The sequence below is a fragment of the Geotrypetes seraphini genome, chromosome 2 (assembly GCF_902459505.1).
Source record: "Geotrypetes seraphini chromosome 2, aGeoSer1.1, whole genome shotgun sequence".
Lineage (NCBI taxonomy): Eukaryota > Metazoa > Chordata > Amphibia > Gymnophiona > Dermophiidae > Geotrypetes > Geotrypetes seraphini.
In genome coordinates, this window is record NC_047085.1 from 253948412 (window position 1) to 253970603 (window position 22192).

The window sequence follows — 22192 nt, forward strand, 5'->3', positions numbered from 1 at the left end:
CCTTCTGTGGGATCCGGGTCCGCTTCATCGTGCAGGGGGCATGACTCTCTTCCTCTGCAGCCTGCTGTGAAGCCCGGGGTGGACGTTCTGTTTATTGCCACATTTGAAGAGTGTGTTTGTTTACTTTTGTTGTTCTTGTGCTGACTATATAGATATCATGCTGCACTTTGTTTTCTGGGGGGGGGTGCGGGGCACTGGTTCTACACTGGTTCCGGGATGGGTAGAGTGATGGAAGGTGGGTCAGTTCGGAGGGGGGGTGGCTGGGAGGTAGGGGGGTGGGGGGGAGTGTATCGGGGGGGTATGATTGGGGATGTATGTGTGGAGTCTCGAGAGCGCGGGTAGTTATGTATTGCCTTCATTTGCTAATATATGATCCCTTTGATGCTGAGCAGGGGAGGGCCTTGCTGGGGGGCTCTTCTACCTCTATCACTATCAGACTGTCTTTTCTGCTCCTATCGATCCAGGCCGGGTGGAAAATGGTTAATCTAAAATTTTCGTCCCTTAATGCGGATGGGATCCACTCCCCGGTCAAACGGAAAAAAATAATCTCCTGGTTCCGCAGGGAACGTATCGATATTGCTTTCCTACAAGAGACCCATCTCACAAATGTTGAACACGAGAAACTTAGGAGGGATTGGGTGGGTGAGGTGTACTACTCTTCTTACAACACTCGTCAGAGGGGGGTAGCCATTTTGGTCCATAAACAACTCCCGTTTCAATTGCATAAGGTTATCCAGGATAAAGAGGGCCGATATATCATAGTGCTGGGTGAGCTCTGGGGAAGGCAATACTTATTTTGTAATGTATATGCTCCTAACATATATAATCACTGTTTCTTCTCGGGGTTGATGTCGCGGCTGACACAGTACCCGGGTTACCAAATCCTCATGGGGGGCGACTTTAACATAACAATGGATCCTTCCCAAGATTGTGCGCCCGCTAAACGCTTCCCTAAGGACCACCTGGGTAAAGGAGTTAACTTTTTGACCACGCAGTTAGGAGTATTAGATATTTGGCGCCTCTTCCACCCTACGGAGCGTACCTATACGTTTTATTCCAATCCTCACAATCTTTACACTCGTCTTGACTACTTCTTGCTCTCTCCCACGCTGCTGCCCATTGTTTGTGCTGTGGAGATAGAGGACGTTCCTCTTTCCGATCACTCCCCTGTGACGCTCTCTCTTCAAATTACAGCTGACTCTTCGGCTCGGACGTGGCGTTTCCCGGGATACCTCTTTAAAGATCTTGGTTTTCGTAGATACCTTAGGGAAAAATGGCTGGACTACTACAATACCAATTCTGATCCTGACATTGATCCTGGGCTGTTCTGGGAGGCCTCCAAGGCAGTATTACGGGGTTTCGTTATCGCGTATGTCGCGGGAAGGAAAAAGAAATTGGAAGAGGAACTGCTGTTGCTATCGGGCGAGTTCCAACAGCTGCGGAGGCGCCACCAGGGGACTCAGCAGGAGGCTGATCGTATCCGCATACGTACACTTAGACAGCAAATAGATACGATTCTCTCAGGGCGAGCGGAGAGGGATCTGTATTTTCGTCGTTATAATTTACATCGGTGGGGGGAAGAGCTGGGAGGCTGATGGCGCGCTTGGTCCGCCCCTATCGTAAGCGACAAGTCATCACCGCTATTACCGACACGCAGGGTCACACACATACGACTGAAGCACACATACATCATCAATTTGTATCGTATTACAAAGATCTATATGCTGAGCGACCCTCGACGAACGCGGATAGAGACCGCTTTTTCGGTGATATCGTCCTTCCCCGGCTCCAACCGACTCAAGTTCAGGCTCTGAATGCTCCCATAACTCGTCTTGAGGTGGAATTGGGTATTAAAGACCTTAAATTGACTAAATCACCCGGGCCGGATGGTTACGGACCGGAATACTACAAGATTCTGTCTGACGTTATATCTGACCCTCTGGCGGCTGCTTTTAATTCCTTGCACTCCCAAAAAGGTGTGGACCGCTACAATCTGGCACATGTAGTTTTGTTACTCAAGCCGGGCAAGGACCCGTCCCAGGTGGGCTCTTATAGGCCCATATCGCTACTTAATCAAGACGCAAAATTGCTAGCTGCGTTACTTGCTAAACGCCTGAACGTCTATCTCCACCTCCTTATCCATGAAGATCAGGTGGGCTTCGTGCCTGGCAGATATGCCTCCATGAATCTCACGAGAGCTTTGATGGCCATTTACTCTCGCAGAGGGGGAAATAACCAGGCGGCTATAGTGGGCCTCGATATGGAGAAGGCGTTTGATAGCATAACTTGGTCATACCTCTTCTGGGTTATGGGGCACTATGGGTTGGAAGGCATGTTTGTGGACTGGGTGCGTGGTCTTTATTTTTTGCCTCAGGCTAAGCTTTTTATTAATGGACAACTTACTTCCTCTTTTCCGCTTGCACGAGCTACTTTTTCTTCTGGCTATTGAACCCTTAGCGGTTAAGATTCGATCTCATCCTTCGCTTCTCGGTATTAAGGTTGGAGCCAAGGAAAGTCGCATCAATCTATTTGCGGACGATATTCTGTTATATTTGGAAAACGCACCATCACACTTACCGGAGGCTCTTTCTCTTGTTCAAGATTTTGGGAAAGTCTCGGGACTTAGGGTTAATTGTGCCAAATCGGAACTCCTGCCTCTGGCTTCTCATAGACATGAGCAATGGCATGACGCTTTACCGATTCTGCCTGTTCGGAAACCCATGCGATACCTTGGCGTTTATTTGAGCACCCAATCTCATCTACTTTATCAATACAATGTTCTCCATCATATTGAGGCTATCCGTGCTCTATGTGAGAAGTGGAAGGATTTACCCCTCTCCCTGTGGGGCCGTGCGGCGTTATTCAAAATGGTACTCCTGCCGAAGCTTTTATATCCGCTTCAAACGATTCCGTTTTGGATCCTGAACAAGGATGTCCAAGTCTTTCGGTCTATTCTTCTCTCTTTCCTGTGGCGCAAAAGACGGGCTCGCATCAGTTTTGCTACTTTATCCCTAGACTCTGGGCAAGGAGGCCTAAATCTTCCTGATATTCGCAGGTACAACGTTGCTTCCCTAATGCGCTTTGTCCATGAGGGTATCTCTGGCCACTATAGGTATTCACCATCGGGATGGATCCAGGCGTGGTGCGCTCCTCATTCCTTTGTATCTTATCTTTATTGCATTTGTCCCCCCGGTCTCTCTCGGGGGTGGATTCCCGATTCCCTCTCCTGAAACCGCTGCGCCGGGCGTGGTGGTGGTGGCGGAAGGAGCAGGGGCGGGCCCCACAGGCTTCTCCTTTCTTGCCCCTAGTGGGTAACGTAGACTTCCTCCCGGGGATGGGTACCACGGGGTTTCAATTGTGGGACTCCCGGGGCTGTGTCAGCTTGCGACATCTCTCTGATGAAACCTCGGGGACTTTCCCCGCGATTTCACTCCTCCAGACCCGATGGGATCTCCCGGCTTCGCATTTCTGGGCATACTTGCAAGTCAGACATTACTATTTTTCCCTTAATCGAAAGTGGGGAGAGACCTGGGCACTGGGAAAATTGGACTCTTACTTGGCACTCTTACCTTTTCAGACAAATACTTTATCCACTTGGTACAGGCTACTCAAAAATGCGCTTCCCCCCTCTTATCTGCCTAGGATTGTGGCCCTGTGGTCTCGAGATTTAGCTCTTGATTACACCGAGACTCAATTTCTGGAACTTTTTACTAACCTTATTCAATTCACGGGATCAATGGACCTTAGGGAAATGCAATTTAAGATATTACATCGGACTTAACATCTCTAGGGCTCGGGGACATGCCATGGGTTTATGGGATGATGACATTTGCTCTCATTGTAAGAGAGTGAGGGGCACCCTACTGCACATGTTTTTGGAGTGCCCTCATGCAGCCCTATGGCTCCAGGTTCTCCCTTTTCTTGAGGGCATCATCGGCCGGACCATTCCCCGGTCTTATGGCCTCTTATTGTTGGGTGACATGGAGGACGTATCCGCCGCAGGCTTTACCAAACCGTATCAGAAATTTTTGTACACTGCACTCTTAATGGTGAAGAAGCTGTTGCTTTTACATTGGGTGGGGCCTGAGTCCGCATCCTTCACCCAATGGCTCCACCGCATGCGGGAGCTCGCTGCTTTTGAAGTTCAATCCCATACGGCATCTATTGGACGTGATAGGGTAGTATATGTTTCCCTGTGGAGAGCATTTCAAGTTGCGGCTGACTCCGCAGCTCCCAGAGCCCTGCCTTAAATATGGTCCCCTTTTTAGGTATGGGCGGCTCCTTGATTGGGGCCTGCTTTGGCCTACTTGCCCGCGACTCTCGAGATCGGTTGATTGTGGTATGTCTGTGGAGTGCTAGGAGGGTGGCTGTTGTGAAATGTGTGGATTGTTTGTGCTGGATAGTTATATCTGTTGGATGGCTGGGTGAGTGAGGGGTTTCTAATGATTACAAAAATGTTTTTGCAGTCTTTATGATCTTGAGGAGGGTCCTTTCGGGGGCGCCTTTTGAGACTCACTTTGACGAGATTCTTCCTTTATCCCAGGACAAGCAGGCAGCATATTCTTAACACATGGGTGACGTCACCGACGGAGCCCTCGGTACGGACCTTTTAACTAGAAGTTTCTAGTTGGCCGCACCGCGCGTGCGCGAGTGCCTTCCCGCCCGACGGAGGAGTGCGTGGTCCCCAGTTTCTTCGTTTCCGCGGAGCGAAGAAGACGCGTGTATTTTTTCAACGGCCGTTGAAATCACTTTTTCGCCTTCCCGCTCGCGTTTTTTTTTCCTAATTTTTTCTCTCTTTACCTTCGGGTTTATTTTTCTTTGATTTGCAAAAAAAAAAAAAAAACTTTCATTTTTTCCTTTTCCTTTCGTTTTTGCCCCGGCGGGGCCTGTTGCCATTATACAGGCCTCGGACTTCGATTTTGCGGAGGCTATCTTCCCCTTCATGCCCCCGCAGGTCGGTTTTAAGAAGTGCCAGCGGTGTGCACGCCCGATCTCCGTATCTGACCCACACAATTGGTGTTTGCAGTGTCTGGGTCCGGAGCATCGGGCGGACTCCTGCACCCGCTGTGCCACTCTGCAAAAACGAACACTTAAAAACCGAAGAATCCAACAAACTCTTCTCTTCGGCACCGAGTCGGCGATGGACTCCTCACCTTCAACGGCGGTACCTCAAAAATCGGCACCGTCGACCTCGACACCGACCGACCCCGCATCGGCGCCGCTAGCGCCAGGTAAGCCGGCTAAGAAGCCTTCCTCTTCCCTCGAGCGCCCTCCAGCTACGGTGGCGACACCGTCCCTACCGGCATCGCACCGGTCCCGCAAACGCTCCGCCCCGATATCGGTGAGTGCCTCGTCATCGGCCTCCTCATCGCCGGGGCGTGGAGCGGCATCCAAGGAACCGAAGAAAAAGAAAGCGGTTCCGATGCCACCCCTAGATGACCGTATCTCGGTCATTCTACAAGCTCAGCTTCAGGAACAGTTGAAGAAACAACTTGAACAACTGTTACCCTCTATCCTGGCACCGCTCCTCCCGGTACCAGACCGGCCCGAGCCCCGCACCGAGCCCCCGGTGTCCACTCCTTCGGTACCGGCAAACACTTCTATGCCGATCCTTTCGGCTCAACAACTTCACGCCGATCCGGTGGTTCATTCTCAGACCACTGTGGATCCTCCTCGGCACCAGGCGGTACGGCACTCTTCTCGGGACCGAGAACGACGCCGATCGTCCTCCCCTGGTACCGTTTCAGTGCGCTCTGGTAAGTCTTTGTCCAAGACTCGCCACACCGCGCCCTCCACCCCGGTGTCTCGACATGCACCAGAGGTCAGAGACCCTGATTTGTGGGAGGAGACTCCCCTCGGTACCGAGGAGGATCCCTCCTCATCTGATGAGGAACCATCGGCACCCGATGCCACCTCTAAACCAGAGCAGTCCTCATTCACTAAATTTCTGAGAGAAATGTCTGCTGCCCTGTCCCTTCCACTAGAATCTGACTCGAAAAAGTCTCAAGCCTTTTTAGAGGCTTTAGACTTTGAGCAACCTCCTAAGGAGTTCCTCAAGCTTCCCGTACATGACATCCTACGGGAAACGTTCTACAAGAACTTGGAAACTCCCCTCACGGTACCGGGAGCCCCCCGTAAGCTGGACAACCTTTACCGGGTCATCCCTATACCTGGATTTGACAAATCTCAATTGCCCCATGAGTCCCTTTTAGTGGAATCCACTTTGAAAAAAACTCAGGGATCCAGTGTCTATGCCTCTACCCCTCCTGGCAGAGAAGGTAAGACCATGGACAAATTTGGCAAGAGGCTTTACCAAAATGCCATGCTGGCCAACAGGGCAAACAACTATTCCTTCCATTTTTCTTTCTACCTAAAACATTTGGTCCAACAACTGTCTACCCTTCAGAAGTACCTTCCTGAGCGCAAGGTCCCGCTCTTCCAACAACACATCTCTGGTCTTCTCCAGATGCGAAAATACATGGTCCGCTCAATATACGACTCCTTCGAGCTCACCTCTCGGGCCTCTGCCATGGCCGTAGCCATGCGTCGACTAGCCTGGCTCAGAGTCTCCGACCTGGACATCAACCACCAGGATCGTTTGGCCAACGCCCCCTGTCTCGGGGATGAACTCTTTGGAGAGTCCCTGGATTCCACCACCCAGAAACTCTCGGCCCATGAGACCAGGTGGGACACCTTGATCAAGCCAAAAAAGAAGGCTCCGCCTGCTCGACCCTATCGGCCTCAATCATCTTACCAGCGGAGGTTCTCAGCCAGGCCACTCAATCCGCCCCCCCAACAATCTCGGCGACCTCGTCAACAGCAGCACCATGCCCAGGCTCGATCTCAGGCCACTCAACCCTCTAAGCCGCCTCAGCCTGCTAAACAGTCTCAGCCCTTTTGACTCTTCTCTCCAGGGCATAGCCAGTCATCCTCCCTCGCTGCCTCTTCCACAGCCTATCGGGGGTCGTCTCACCATTTTCTCCAGCCGTTGGGAAGTCATCACGTCGGACCAGTGGGTCCTCAACATCATCCGCCACGGCTACTCTCTCAACTTCCAGACTCTTCCACCAGACAACCTTCCCGTAGAGTCTGCTTCACACTCATCTCAAACCCCCCTCCTCCTGAGGGAGGTTCAATCCCTCCTCCTTCTCAATGCCATCGAAGAAGTACCTCCAGATCAAAGGGGTCAGGGATTCTACTCCCGCTACTTCCTGGTACCCAAGAAGACGGGAGACCTCCGTCCCATTCTCGATCTCAGGGACCTCAACAAGTGTCTGGTCAAGGAGAAGTTCAGAATGCTCTCCCTTGCCACGCTTTACCCTCTTCTCTCTCAACACGACTGGCTATGTTCCCTGGACCTCAAAGAGGCCTACACTCACATCTCCATCAATCAGAGTTCTCGCCGCTACCTGCGGTTCCAGGTACTGCACCACCACTATCAGTACAAGGTGCTACCGTTCGGCCTCGCCTCCTCACCCAGGGTCTTCACCAAGTGCCTTATAGTGGTAGCGGCCTTCCTCAGGTCTCACAACCTCCAGGTGTTCCCCTACTTGGACGATTGGTTGGTGAAAGCACCTTCTTCTCAACTCGCGCTACAAGCTACTCATCACACCATCTCTCTCCTCCACCTCCTGGGGTTCGAGATCAACTACCCCAAGTCGCATCTGCTTCCCACCCAGCGACTTCAATTCATTGGAGCAGTTCTGGACACCACGCTCATGAGGGCTTTTCTCCCCTCCGATCGCCAGCGGACCCTCCTCCATCTCTGCCGTCAGGTGCTCATGCATCCCTCCATTCCTGCCCGACAGATGATGGTCCTCCTGGGTCATATGGCCTCGACGGTGCATGTCCTTCCTCTGGCACGTCTCCACCTTCGTACGCCTCAGTGGACTCTCGCCAACCAATGGTCACAGACTACGGATCTTCTTTCTCATCCCATCTCTGTGACATCATCTCTTCAGCAATCTCTCCAATGGTGGTTGAACTCCTCAAATCTTTCCAGGGGTCTACTTTTTCATCTGCCCCCCCACTCTATGATCATCACCACAGATGCGTCCCCCTACGCGTGGGGAGCTCACCTGGGAGATCTACGCACCCAGGGACTTTGGACCCCACAGGAGCGTCGTCATCACATCAATTTCCTGGAACTCAGAGCCATGTTCTACGCCCTCAAGGCTTTCCAACATCTTCTCTGCCCTCAAGTCCTCCTCCTGTGCACAGACAATCAAGTCGCCATGTACTACATAAACAAGCAAGGCGGCACCGGATCTCGCCCCCTTTGTTTGGAGGCTCTGCGCATCTGGACCTGGGCCACGGACCGCAATCTCTTTCTCAGGGCGGTCTATATCCAGGGCGAACAGAACTCTCTGGCCGACAATCTCAGCCGCATCCTTCAACCTCACGAGTGGACGTTGGACCCTCCGACTCTGCTATCCATCTTTGCTCGATGGGGCACTCCGCAGGTGGACCTCTTTGCAGCACCTCACAATCATCAGCTGCCCCAATTCTGTTCCAGACTCTTCTCTCCTCACCGACTGGCTCCGGATGCATTCCTGCTCGATTGGAGGGATCGGTTCCTGTATGCCTTCCCTCCACTTCCTCTGATGTTGCGGACCTTGTCCAAACTCCGCAAGGATCACGCCACCATGATTCTTATCGCACCTCGGTGGCCTCGCCAACACTGGTTCTCACTCCTGCTCCAGCTCAGCTCCAGGGAACCCATTCTACTTCCTGTGTTTCCTACTCTACTTACGCAGCAGCATCAGTCTCTACTGCATCCCAATCTGTCTTCGCTCCACCTGACAGCTTGGTTTCTCTCGGGCTGACCTCTCCGGAGAATCTATCTCAACCGGTCCGCCTCATTTTGGACGCCTCCAGGAAACCGACCACCCTCCAATGTTACCATCAGAAGTGGACCAGATTCTCCTCGTGGTGTCTCCGGCATCATCAGGAACCCACCTCCTTAGCGGTGGAAACTGTCTTGGAATATTTGCTCTCACTGTCCAATGCTGGCCTCAAAACTACCTCCATCAGAGTCCACCTCAGTGCCATCACTGCGTTTCATGAGCCTATTCTCGGAAAACCCCTCACGGCTCATCCTCTGGTTTCCAGATTTATGAGAGGGCTCTTCAATATCAAACCGCCTCTCAAACCTCCTCCTGTCGTCTGGGACCTGAATGTGGTTCTCTCAGCCCTCATGAAACCTCCGTTTGAGCCTCTTGCCACAACTTCGCTCAGGCTTCTTACCTGGAAGGTGCTTTTCCTAATTGCCATCACCTCTGCCAGGAGGGTTAGCGAACTGCATGCACTGGTTGCCGACCCACCTTTCACTGTTTTTCACCATGACAAGGTTGTTCTGCGTACCCACCCTAAATTCCTTCCCAAGGTGGTCTCGGCTTTTCACCTTAACCAGTCCATTGTGCTGCCCGTCTTCTTCCCTAAGCCTCACTCGCATCCTGGGGAACAGGCGTTGCACACGCTGGATTGTAAGCGTGCCCTTGCTTACTATCTTGATCGTACCAGGGCTCACCGAACATCCCCTCAGCTATTTTTGTCTTTCGATCCCAACCGTTTGGGTCGTCCTGTCTCCAAACGGACACTTTCCAATTGGCTTGCTGCCTGTATCGCTTTCTGCTACGCTCGGGCCGGTCTCTCACTGGAAGGAACTGTCACGGCCCACAGGGTCCGAGCTATGGCTGCTTCTGTAGCTTTCCTCCGCTCCACGCCCATCGAGGAAATCTGCAAGGCGGCCACTTGGTCCTCAGTTCACACGTTCACTACTCACTACTGTCTGGATGCATTCTCCAGACGGGATGGACACTTCGGCCAATCTGTGTTACAAAATTTATTTTCCTAATGGCCAACCATCCCACCTCCCTCTTTGTTAGCTTGGAGGTCACCCATGTGTTAAGAATATGCTGCCTGCTTGTCCTGGGATAAAGCACAGTTACTTACCGTAACAGGTGTTATCCAGGGACAGCAGGCAGATATTCTTACGTCCCACCCACCTCCCCGGGTTGGCTTCTTAGCTGGCTTATACTAACTGGGGACCACGCACTCCTCCGTCGGGCGGGAAGGCACTCGCGCACGCGCGGTGCGGCCAACTAGAAACTTCTAGTTAAAAAGGTCCGTACCGAGGGCTCCGTCGGTGACGTCACCCATGTGTTAAGAATATCTGCCTGCTGTCCCTGGATAACACCTGTTACGGTAAGTAACTGTGCTTTTCATTCCATCGATTGTATGTTCCTTCATGACGGACGTTATGAATACACCTCCTCTGCTATGAAGCTTCTGTATTTCCTACTGTTTTGCTTTGTTGTTATATCTGTTATGTGGTCGTCTGCCAGACCACGGTTGTGTGTATTTGACTGCTTTTACAATAAAAATTATATTAAAAAAAAAAAAGGAATAGTAAAGCAATACATAGGAAAAGTATAATAGGAAGACAAATTAAAACATAGTTTAATAATATGTAATCTGTGGCCTAAGGGTTACTAAAAGCATCTTTAAAAAGAAAGGTTTTTAAATTACTTTTAAATTTTCCGAGGTCCTGCTTCATACGTAAATAAATTGGGAGGGAATTCCACATCTGTGGGGCGGTCACAGAGAAGATGAATTGCCGTCTAGTATTAATGATTTTAAGTGATGGAATGGTTAAAAGATGTTGCTCATTGGATCTTAATGTTCTAGATAGATGATACGGAATTAATGATTTATATATAAATGCTGGGGTTTTGTATAAAAGAGTTTTAAAGGTAAGTAAACAGAGTTTGTATGTTATCCGGTGAATGACTGGGAGCCAATGCGCATTTTTCAGAAGTGGTGTAACGTGGTCAAATTTTCTTGATTTGGTTATGAGTTTAATGGAGATATTTTGGATAATTTGAAGACGTTTAATTTCGTTTAATGATATTCCTTTAAAAAGAGAGTTACAGTAATCTATTTTTGAAATCACCAGAGAATGGATAAGAATATTTAGTGATTTCGGGCATAAGAATTTTGAAATAGATCGAATCCTGCGTAATCTATAAAAAGTAGATTTAACAATATTACTGATGTGGTCGTGAAAATTTAGTTTATTATCAAAAGTGACTCCTAGAATTTTTGTATTTTTAACTATTTGAAGGGGGACATTTTTTATCGTAATAGGAGCAACGAGTTCAAGATTTTCTTTCCAAGGAAAAAACATCACGTTGGTTTTTTTGATGTTAAGTGCAAGTTTATTTGTTTTTAACCAATTATGTATTAGATCTAATTTTTCATCGATCTCTTGAATATCCGATTTTTTATTAGTATCTATAGGATGCAGCAGTTGGATATCATCTGCATACGCAAAAACTTGAAAACCTACGGATTGACATAAAGTGACTAGAGGGGCAAGAAAGATATTAAATAATAATAGAGAAAGAATAGACCCTTGGGGAACCCCATAAGTAGTTGATGAAAATTTTGATAGCGAGTCTTTAAAGAAGACGGTAGATGTACGGTCAGTTAAATAGGATGTAAACCAAGAAAAGACTTGGTCAGAGATACCAATAGAATGGAGTCTATCAAGAAGGAGTCGATGGTCAATTGTATCGAAGGCGGTGGAAAGATCAATAGAAATTAATAGTGTTGATTAATGGTGATCTAAAAAATATTGGATAGAGGTAGTCATACCAATTAATGAGTGTTCAGTATTGTGATGATGTCTAAAGCCAGTTTGGTTAGGGTGTAGGGCATTGGTTTTTTCTACAAAATCTGAGATTTGATTGAAAACTACCTTCTCTGTTATTTTTGCCAAAAATGGTAAATTAGCTATAGGTCTGAAATTAGAAAGGTCTTCATTACTGGCATTTTTATCTATGAGACACCTGAGGAGGAGAGGCACTGGCTAACTGCTTACAGGATGTGCTTCTCGTGGCGAGAGGCATGTCCTATAAGCAGTCAGCCAGTGCTGGTACCTCTCCTGCTATCCACATCTTACCCTCTCCAGAACCCCACCATCAATAGCAATAGGAGTCGCAGGGCCATGGATAGAGCACATCCACACATGTATATGTGATAATGTCACATACTTTCAGATGCCATCCAGCCGCTGCCCCGCATTTAGTGTGCCGCAGCTTTAAAAATTTGCAGCATACTGTTCTAGAAAATGGGCTATTAGTTACCTATATAGTAACCTTAATTGTTCATTGCAATCTTGCAGTGATGACCGTGAAAAAGGCAGTTTTGTAAATTATCCAGTATTGTTCCTTGTTCAGTTTCCATCCTTAAGCTTTTTTGTTGTCTTTAAGATAGTGGTGAGCGTGCTATATGACCCTCGTTGCACAGGAGCAACAGTTGTATTAGTAAGTGAAATAAAGGCCGTATTTAGGTTATTCAACCTATGCTGTAGTTAGGCTATTGCAGGTACAGCACATCAACTGTAGATTATCTGAGGGTTCAGGTGATAGTGGGATGGTAAAGAAATCTTTAACCATGTTTCCCTGCTTTTTCTTCCAGGGAACTGCTTGGGTGAGGAAGGTTGTGACCAAGTCCAAGAGATTTTAGATGGTTTTAACATGGCTAATGTCCTGGGGCCTCTAAGGTAGGAAAAGGAGTGACACTGCATGTAGATTGGGTTTGGGGGTTTGCATGTTTTATTTTTCTGTTACCTTTTGAAATACACTTTGCTATTTTATATCTCTAATCTGTCATTAACCAATTTGTAGTGATGATGAGGAGGAAGAAGAGGATGATGATGAAGATGATGACGATGATGATGACGATGACGAAGAGGAGGAGCAAGAGGATGATGAAGTGGAAGAGCAAGAGGAAGAAATTAAAGCAAAGAAAGAGTCTGATTCACCATCTCAGAAAATCCTGCATTCTCATGTAAGGGTAGGGCTGTTTGAGGGTGGTGGTTGGGGGTTTTATAAACTTCAATAATCTATTGTTTGGTGTAGGGCACTAGGTTGACATTCTGGTACCTGATGTACTCTGTCCATGTACAGAACAGCATCAGCTTTTTCTTTGTGTCCTATCCTTGTGCCTTAACTTTGCTCTGAAAAGACCACCTCTGTCATTGAGATTTCAGTCTATCCACAAATTGAACAGAGACCAACCAGCTCATTTCACCTAAACCACTAAACATCCATTGCTACCATCCTTAGTGGTGATTTTTAATAAGATATGCAGTCCCATTGTCAGTTCAACCAGCTCCCTGTGCTATCATACTTTAGCAGAATGTGGACTATGGTGGGCAAACACAGGGCTATGGACTGGAAACAGCTATAGTGCAGTTCTAGTAGCCATAGTGATCTTGGGGGAAACCAGAGTCTTAGGTTGTAAAATGTTTTTTTTTCTTAAATGCTGTTCAGGAGCTTGTGTGTGGTCTTGAAAGCTATTGTTATTTATATGTTTGTATATTGAATTGTAATTAGTGAATTTTATTTGCTGCTAGTTGCTTCAAGTAGTGTATTATACCAAGGACATCTAATTTCATATTGTCTCACATCCTATCAAGACGTGCATAAAATCTGTAAGATGATCATGGCTCCCAGTTTTATGACATTTAAAAAATCATTTCCAATCTTATTCAGTATCATTTTTGGCATAAAGCTATATTTTTCTACTTGTTCACATTTAAAATAGTGACCTGAAATTTGTAATGTCTTTTTATTTTTTAATGCTTTTGCTGTGCCTGACCTATTGTATGCCTACCTTATATTCTGTCTTTTCCTTTCACAACTCATTTATAGAAAAAAAAACATTTTACAATCTAAGACTCTGGTTTCCCCCAAGATCACTATGGCACTAATTACAATTCAATATACAAACATATAAATAACAATAGCTTTCAAGACCACACACAAGCTCCTGAACAACATTTAAATTCAATTTCTTGTTCTTTTTAACCTAGTTCTCTTTCTGTCCCTGTCCACTCTTGGCTGCAGCTTCTTATAGGAACATAACTACCATACTGGGTCCATCAAGGTCTAGTATCCTATTTGCCATAATGTTTGGTCGAGCTCTCATGTACCTGATAGGATCCCAAAGATAGCGAGATTTCACGCTGCTTATGTCTAGGAATAAGCAGTGAAGGAGCAATCTATCCTGACCAAAAGATGCTTGGACCTGTTAAGCTTATTGAATTAAATTTCCAACTCTTACATCTTAGTAGTCTAGAAAGAACAACGTTCTTCCACCTTCTTTGTTCTTGGAGAATTCCAGTTAACTGAAGGGATGATTCTAGAACATACCTTATTCAAAGGTTCAAGGGCAGGTCATATTGCTTCTAGTATAACTTCTACAGGTTTAACTGGGGAAGTCAAAGATGTATCTGACTTCCTTCTATAGTCTCTGGGAATGGTGTTCTGGTGCCACTAAAATAGCTCCTTTGTTGATTGTAACAGTGACTAACACTTGCTCCTAGCTGTGCTTGGCAATGCTAAGAGGTTCCATAGCTATATAAATCTCTGCAATCACTAGCTCTCACTGTAGGACTAAATGATACATTACTTCCTAGACCAGGGCTATTCCTCATAGCCAGACCAATTGGAGTACCCCCAGGTAAGGGTTGATCAAAACTAGTGATCTTCACCTGCTGCAAAATGGGGGTCTATAGCAAGCGCAAGCTGGTAGGAGCTTGCAGCTTCTCCTTCCTGTTCAACATCAGGAAAAAAATTCAGCAGTAGACTAAGAAATCAGTCAAAATACCATGGAGAACACCACTATATTGATTTCTCTCTCTCCTTCCAAACCTTTTTATTTAAAACACAGCTACGCTAACAGCTTTTTCAGTGCAATAGGGATTGTATTCTGTACCAGAGGTTTTGTATTTCAGCTTGAAAGCTGGATTGCAGAAGATGCCAAACACAAAACTGTTCAGCTCCTCCCCTTCTCAGGCTATGCTGCCCCTTCAGCTCTATCTTCTACAAGTGAGCCAGAGGGTGTCTTTGTGATCTGCTCTGTTTATTTTTACGGTAGTATGCAGTTTTTTTCGTGGCTTTCCCTGGGGCAAGTGGCCCAGATCAAGGAGGCTACTAGGCCTGGTCGGAGAGGGGCAGACTTCTCAGTCTGTAGCTAGCAGGCTGATCCCTAGACTACCTGCTTCAGCCAACCTGCTGAGGATTTCTGGATTGCATGCTGTTGACATTTGTTGCAGTCGGTCGGGGGCTTGGAGTATCAACTGCATATTCACCTTCCCCCATCCCTTTTTGGGTTGGTCGGGGGGAGGGGGTTGAGGATCAGGAGATTTGGTTCAACTGGCAGCCTGAAGATCTCGGTGGAAGAAATGGTCAGAGGCTTAAGGCAGTGATCTCTCTTGATCCTGCTACATTTTCAGGGAGCTGAAGCACTTTTTCCCAGCACATGGTCTATAAGTACAGGCTGTGATAGCCTATGGGGAAAATCGGGGAGGGGTCTGATAAAGCTGTTTTTTGTGACTATTTCTGTTAGGTCCTTAGTCCCCTTCCCCAGAAAGCCTATTTTGAGAATTTGTTGGCCCCTCCTCAGGTGTTTTAAGCCCATTTTTGGTGACAGAACACTGGCGGTGGCCATCTTGGATTTTTCCCGATTTCCCCCCCCCCCCCCCCCCCCCGCACACACACAAGTTCTCCAACTCCTTTAAAACTGCTAGTTTGGGATGGCGTCCTGAGGCATAAATACTCCCAGTTCATTCCAAATTTGTGCTGGAATAGTGCCCAGGGGGCATGCAAAAGAGGGGTGGCATCCTCTGGCAACAAATTCCAGAGTATAATTATGCATTGACTGAAAAAAATATTTTCTCTGTTTAATTGGAATAGTTTTTATTCAGGGTCACAAAAGGAAATATCAAACTTCAGAAACCAAATCACAGAAAAACATTATGAGAAACAGTCATTCCCAAAGTTAACTAAGAGTGTGATCCCAATTGTTAAATAAAACACCCCATGCTTCCTCTGCAAAAATACCACTTAACTCAACTCGGCTGTAAATAAAATATTTACTTCAACAACCCGCATATTGTATCGTGCCATCATTGCTGAATGCTGCAGACTTTAATAACAGGTAAAATACCCGCCTTTACTAACCTAATACCTTCTTGGCCTATGGCCTCGAGCCATCCCTGTTTTCTCATATCAGTAAGAACCTTCTCTCCTCTTTTTGTCCCCCCACCATAGCAGACAATTCATTAATATATTCCGACTTTGTAGTCATGTTTTAGTGTTCAATAGTCTTCAAAATATGCTATGTGCCCTAGGTGATAATACTTGTAAGTAACGGGGTGTGGTTTGGAGTAGCAGCCGGATGGTCGGGTGAAGACTGAGCTCTATAGTAACAGGCTTTTGAAAGAAGTTTTAAGCTGTTGAATTAGTTTTTATTTTAATGAAAATCGGGAGAGTAGTTTAAAAAATGGTAACGAGTAAGCAGCAGAAGAATGAGATGGCTGGCACAAGTTTGGGAGCACACAAAGATCAAAGACAGAACCAGCGACTCCTTCAAAAGTGCCGTTGCCCAAAGAAGATAATGGAGACATTATTTCAGAGCTGAAACTAATTAAAGAAATTGTCTCAGACAATGCTCAAAAGCTGCAGGAACTGAAAGATTAAGTTTTACATCTCACAATACGTATGGAGAAGATTGAAGTTAAATTAGATCATATTGAAAAAAGAACAGCTGCAAATGAAACTGAAATACAGATATGTAAATCATAGAGAGAGAAAGTAGATACTCTCTCAAGGGATCTTGAAGATTGTATTAACAGAGGAAAAAGGAACAATTTAAGAATAATTGGGCTCCCGGAGGGATACAATCTCCTTCCTTGAAAACTTTCTCCCGAAGATCCTGCCTCTCAAGACAAAATATCCATTGGAAATTGAGAGGGCTCACAGGATCCCTTCAAGGAAAACAGCTAAAATACTGGGGCCACATCCAATTATTTTTAAACTTTTAAGGCATCAGCAAGTCATGGACATTATACAGCTTGCAAAAGAAAATAGAAATTTGAAATGTCAAGATTCAAAAATTCACATAGTGCCGGATTTCGCTAAGGTCACCGCAGAAAAAAGGAAAAAACTATTAGAATTGCGACCACAAATGAGAAGTATAAGAGCAAGATATGGTTTGCTATACCCGGCTATAATGAAGGTTACATATGCCAATAAGACAGTGAGTTTTGAAGATCCTGAAAACTTAAGGGTCTTTTTGGATGCATGTGAACAACCAATGGCTTCATGAAAAAAGAGGGGGTTCTAATGTCATTAACTTCTAATTACTTATTATTTGACTAATTTTTATGTTTTTATGTAAACAAGGTTGGGAAATTCACAAAAGAAGCTGAATGGAATGAAAGATGGAATCTTTTTTGAATTAACTGTTATAACCGTCCTGGATATAAGTGTTAATAGATGAAACTCTATTTAGAACACTTTAAAAATGCTCAAGATTTATGTAAATTAGTTGGTTGTCATGGCGTATAGAATAAATAAGGAATATTCCAGATTTGGAACTGCAGTCTGGAATTATATTGCATCACTAACCTGGAAGAAAGAGGCAACATCTTAGAATAATATTCTGTGTGTGACTATAGAGGCCATTTACCACAAGGTATCAGTCAAAACATATTTAAGTGTTTGGCAATTACCACAAGCTAGGCGAAAGCTGCGGCTCATATGCAAGCAACTCTGCCCCAATACCTGGCTCTGCTGAAGGGATGAAGAGGTGGGGGTGCAGTACTGGAGCCCCGGCTGAAGTCGCCCCTTGCTCCGTGGGTGCGGGGGCGAGCGTCGCTCTAGGATCACATGTTGTGGGCTCCCCAGTCGCTCCTCCTGGCGTGGATCGGGGCGGCGGCTTATGAGTACTGCCATTGACACATGGCACCTCCTCCTCCCTTGTTTTGAACGGGGAGGAGCTGCAAGAAGATGGGCGTATAAGATACGAATGCAGGGACAATATTTGAGAGCTTTTGAATTTGCCAGAAACGGAAATGCCTCTGAAACAGTTCTGAGATCCCGATGCTAACATAACGATAGTGATTTGGAGTCATCATACTACGGTTTCTTTAACGGATGATTGACTGTATTTATAACAGCTGAAGAAATATGTAATTCCAGATTCTAAGTTTGGATTGATTCTTTAGAAGATAAAAGGAAGAATCGGATAGATCCTATCAGAATATTGGGTGTATCGGCAAAAATATCTAGTCACATCACATTTAAAACTTTAACTATGTTCTTACATTCTTAATCCGGGAGCTAAAAAAAAAATTTGCTTAGGGGAAGTATTTTTATGGGAGAAATTTTGGTTAGATTCTTATATAGCATGTTCATCAACTGGGTTAGAAGATATTTTATTGGTTTCTTAAGAAATTTAGTATTAAAGAATATAGTTTTATTTATTATAGGCTAATTCAAATTAAATATGATAATATGTAGGCTGAAATAATTCAATATTGAGATATTACATCTATGAAATTTGATTTTCTTGTGGAGGATAAATATAATTAATGATAGTTTTGGTATGGATACAGATTATAGTAGAATAATGGAATTTAAGTTGGGTTATATGAAATTTTAAGAATGTTAGAATTCATAATTAGTCCATATTCATTAAATGATTCAGAAAATAAGAACATAAGAAATGCCTTCACCGAACCAGACCCTAGGTCCATCTAGTCCGGTGACCCGCACACGCGGAGGCCAAGCCAGGTGCTCTCTGATGAAGACCCTGTTTTACCTGTATCCCTCAATGTGATTTGCAAGAAGGTGTGCATCCAACGTGCCCTTGAATCCCAGAATGGTGGTTTCCGTCACAACTTCCTCCGGGAGAGCATTCCAAGCGTCCACCACTCGTTGTGTGAAACAGAAACTCCTGACATTTGCCCCTCAGTTTCAGTCCATGACCTCTTGTCCGAGTCACATTTGACAACGTGAATAATGGTGTTTCTTGCTCTATTTTGTCGAATCCTTTTATTATTTTAAAAGTCTCTATCATATCCCCTCGCAGTCTTCTCTTCCCCAAGGTGAACAAGCCCAGTTTCCCGAGGCGTTCTTCGTAGCTCAAATTCTCCATACCCTTTACTGGCTTTGTGGCTCGCCTCTGTATCCTCTCCAGCAGGGTTATATCCTTCTTTAGGTAGGGAGACCAGTGTTGGATACAGTACTCCAAGTGTGGTCTGACTATTGCTCTGTAAAGCGGCATTATGACATCCGCCGATCTACTTGTGATTCCCTTCTTTATCATGCCCAACATCCTGTTTGCTTTCTTTGCCGCCACTGCACATTGAGCCGACGGCTTCAGGGTCCTGTCTATCAGTACTCCCAGGTCCCTTTCTTGTTCGCTCTTTCCCAATGTCACACCTAACATTTTATATTCATGATTCTTATTGTTCCTGCCCAGGTGCATCACTTTGCATTTTTCTATATTAAATTTCATCTGCCACTTTTCCGCCCACTTCTCTAGCCGGTTCAAATCTCTCTCGAGTTCTTTGCTGTCCATGTGTGACCCAACTGTCCAGCATAGTTTAGTGTCATCTGCAAACTTGATTATATTACTTGTTGTTTCCTCTTCCAGGTCATTTATGAAGATATTGAATAAGATGGGCCCAAGAACCGAGCCCTAGGGCACACCGCTTGTCAACTTTTCCCAGTCCGAGAACTTCCCATTTATGCTTACCCTCTGCAATCTGTTCTCCAGCCATTTGCCTGTCCATTTTAGTCTATCCCCTTCTTTTCCATGGCTTTGTAGTTTGCTCAGAAGCCTAGCGTGTGGAACCTTGTCAAACGCTTTCTGGAAGTCCAAGTATATTATGTCCACCGGGTCACCGCTGTCCATATGTTTGCTCACCTTCTCAAAAAATTGAAGTAAATTCGTCAAACATGACTTCCCCTTCCTGAAGCTGTGTTGACTGGCTCTCATCAGATCGTGATTTTCCAGGTGTTGTACTATGGTATCCTTGATTAGTGCTTCAATCATCTTCCCAGGCACCGACGTAAGACTCGCAGGTCTATAGTTGCCTGGTTCTCCTCTCGATCCTTTTTTGAAGATTGGGATTACATTTGCTATTTTCCAGTCGTCTGGTATTTGCCCTGATCTAATTGACAAATTAGCTAGGGATTGTAATAGCTCTCCGATTTCTACCTTAAGTTCCTTCAGCACTCTCTGGTGTATTCCATCTGGTCCAGAGGATTTGTCACTTCTTAGTTTGTCGATCTGATAGTATATCATGTCCAAGTCCACATTCACGGTGGTGAGGCTTTCCTCAATTCCTCCCTTGAATACTTTCCCTGTTACGGGCATTGATGCAGTGTCCTCCTTGGTAAAGACAGATGCAAAGAATGAGTTTAGCCTATCTGCAATCTGTTTGTCTTCCTTGATGTACCCTTTTCTTCCTTGGTCGTCGAGAGGGCCCACTGCTTCCTTTGCTGTTTTTTTTCCCCTTTATGTATCTAAAAAAGGCTTGAAGTTTTTGGCTTCTTGCGCTATCTTTTCCTCAAAGACCTTTTTGGTGTCTTTTACTTCCTTGTGACACTTCTTCTGGTTGACCTTGTGACTGTTCCATGCCTCCGTTGTTCGTTCACGTTTCCATTTTTTAAAAGAGTTCCTCTTTTCCCTTACTGCATCCTTCATCCCTTTAGTTAGCCAAGCTGGTTCTCTTTTGTTCCTATTATTCCTTTCTTTGGTTATCTGCGGAATGAAGAGATTCTGCGCTTCAGTGATGGTATTTTTTAGTAGGGACCATGCTTGATCGACCGTTTTGATTTCGGCTGGCCTTTTCTTAAGCCGTTTTTTAACCATGGTTCTTATGCTGTCATAATTCCCTTTTCTGAAGTTAAAGGTTATAGTTTGTGTCATGGTTCATTTCCCTTTCCCGATGCCAATTTTTAAATTAATCATGTTGTGATCGCTCGTCCCCAGCGGAACCGTGACTTCCACATCTGTTGTCCTTCCAGTTATGCCATTTAGGACTAAGTCCAAGGTTGCGGTTCCTCTTGTCGGTTCTCCCACCATTTGTTCTAGGAAGCAGTCCCCTATTATCTCCAGGAACTTTGTTTCCCTGCCTCAGTTTGAGGCTCCCAGGCTCCAGTCTATCCCCGGAAAGTTGAAGTCTCCCATGATTGTTACGTTACCTGTTCTACATTCATGGTTGATTTCCTCTATCATTTCTGTGTCTGCTTCTGCTGTCTGTGCTGGGGGTCGATAGTAGAGGCCAATTTTAGTATCTGTTTCATTCTGTCTAGGAATCTTTATCCATAGGGACTCCAGTTTCTCTTTTCCTTCCACCTTCCCTTCACTAATAGATTCTACTCCTTCTTGGACATACAGGGCAATACCCCCCCCCCCTTTTTTGCCCCATTCTATCCTTTCTGTATAGTTTGTATCCCTGCAGTACTGTGTCCCATTCATTTTCCTCGTTCCACCGTGTTTCTGTTATTCCAATGATATCTAGTTCCTCTCGTCTTGCTAGTGCTTCCAGTTCCCCTATTTTGTTTCTCAAACTCCTGGCATTCGTGTACATACATTTGAGCTCCCTTTGTACTACCTTCTTGGACTTTTTAATTTTCACAACCCTTTTTGTATCTATTTGTGTTCTTTCTCTGTCACTTTTGATTACAACATGCTGTTCCCCTTTTTCTGAGCAGTTGTTCGTAGTTCCTTCTTTTGGATCTCTTGATGCCCGGGCCATCAACTGATTGTCGACTGTCGGCTCTCCCCTGTTCCTTAGTTTAAAGCCTTCTCAATGGTCTTCTTCATGTCTTCAGCCAAGACTCTTGCTCCTTGCTTGGTGAGGTGAAGGCCATCTTTTCTGTAGTATTTGCTTCTTCCCCAGAATGCCGCCAAGTTGCGCACGGAGTCGAAACCCTCCTCGTCGCACCATCGTCTCATCCAGGCGTTGATTTCTCGCAGCTCTTTCCATCCACTCTCGGTACCGGGAGTATTTGGGAGAAGGCCACTTTCACCTCCCTGACCTTCAGTTTTCTTCCGAGTGAGGGGAGTTGGCCCTTCAATTCTTCCCTGTCGTACTTCCGTCCGCTCACGTCGTTGGTTCCCACATGGATAATCACAGCAGTGTCCTCTCCTCCTGCGCTGTCTATGATCGTGGTGATCCTGCTGGCCACATCCTTCACTCGTGCACCAGGCAGGTAGGTGACCAGTCTATCTTCCCTTCCTCCTGCGATGTGGCTGTCCACGTTGCGTATGATGGAATCGCCAATGATGATCCCTGTCTTCTTTATTCGGGGGTTCTTAG

The 22192-nt window shown here is 45.9% G+C and overlaps 1 protein-coding gene across 3 annotated transcripts in view; it reads left to right on the forward strand.

Annotated features, from left to right (window-relative positions):
* RANGAP1 (Ran GTPase activating protein 1) overlaps window positions 1-22192 on the forward strand; it is a 220637-nt gene that overhangs the window by 125872 nt on the left and 72573 nt on the right. For all 3 annotated transcript variants that reach the window (XM_033929405.1, XM_033929406.1, XM_033929407.1), the window contains exons 10-11: window positions 12484-12568; window positions 12693-12855. In XM_033929405.1, coding sequence (XP_033785296.1) covers window positions 12484-12568; window positions 12693-12855 — 248 coding nt within the window. The remainder of the gene's footprint in view (window positions 1-12483; window positions 12569-12692; window positions 12856-22192) is intronic.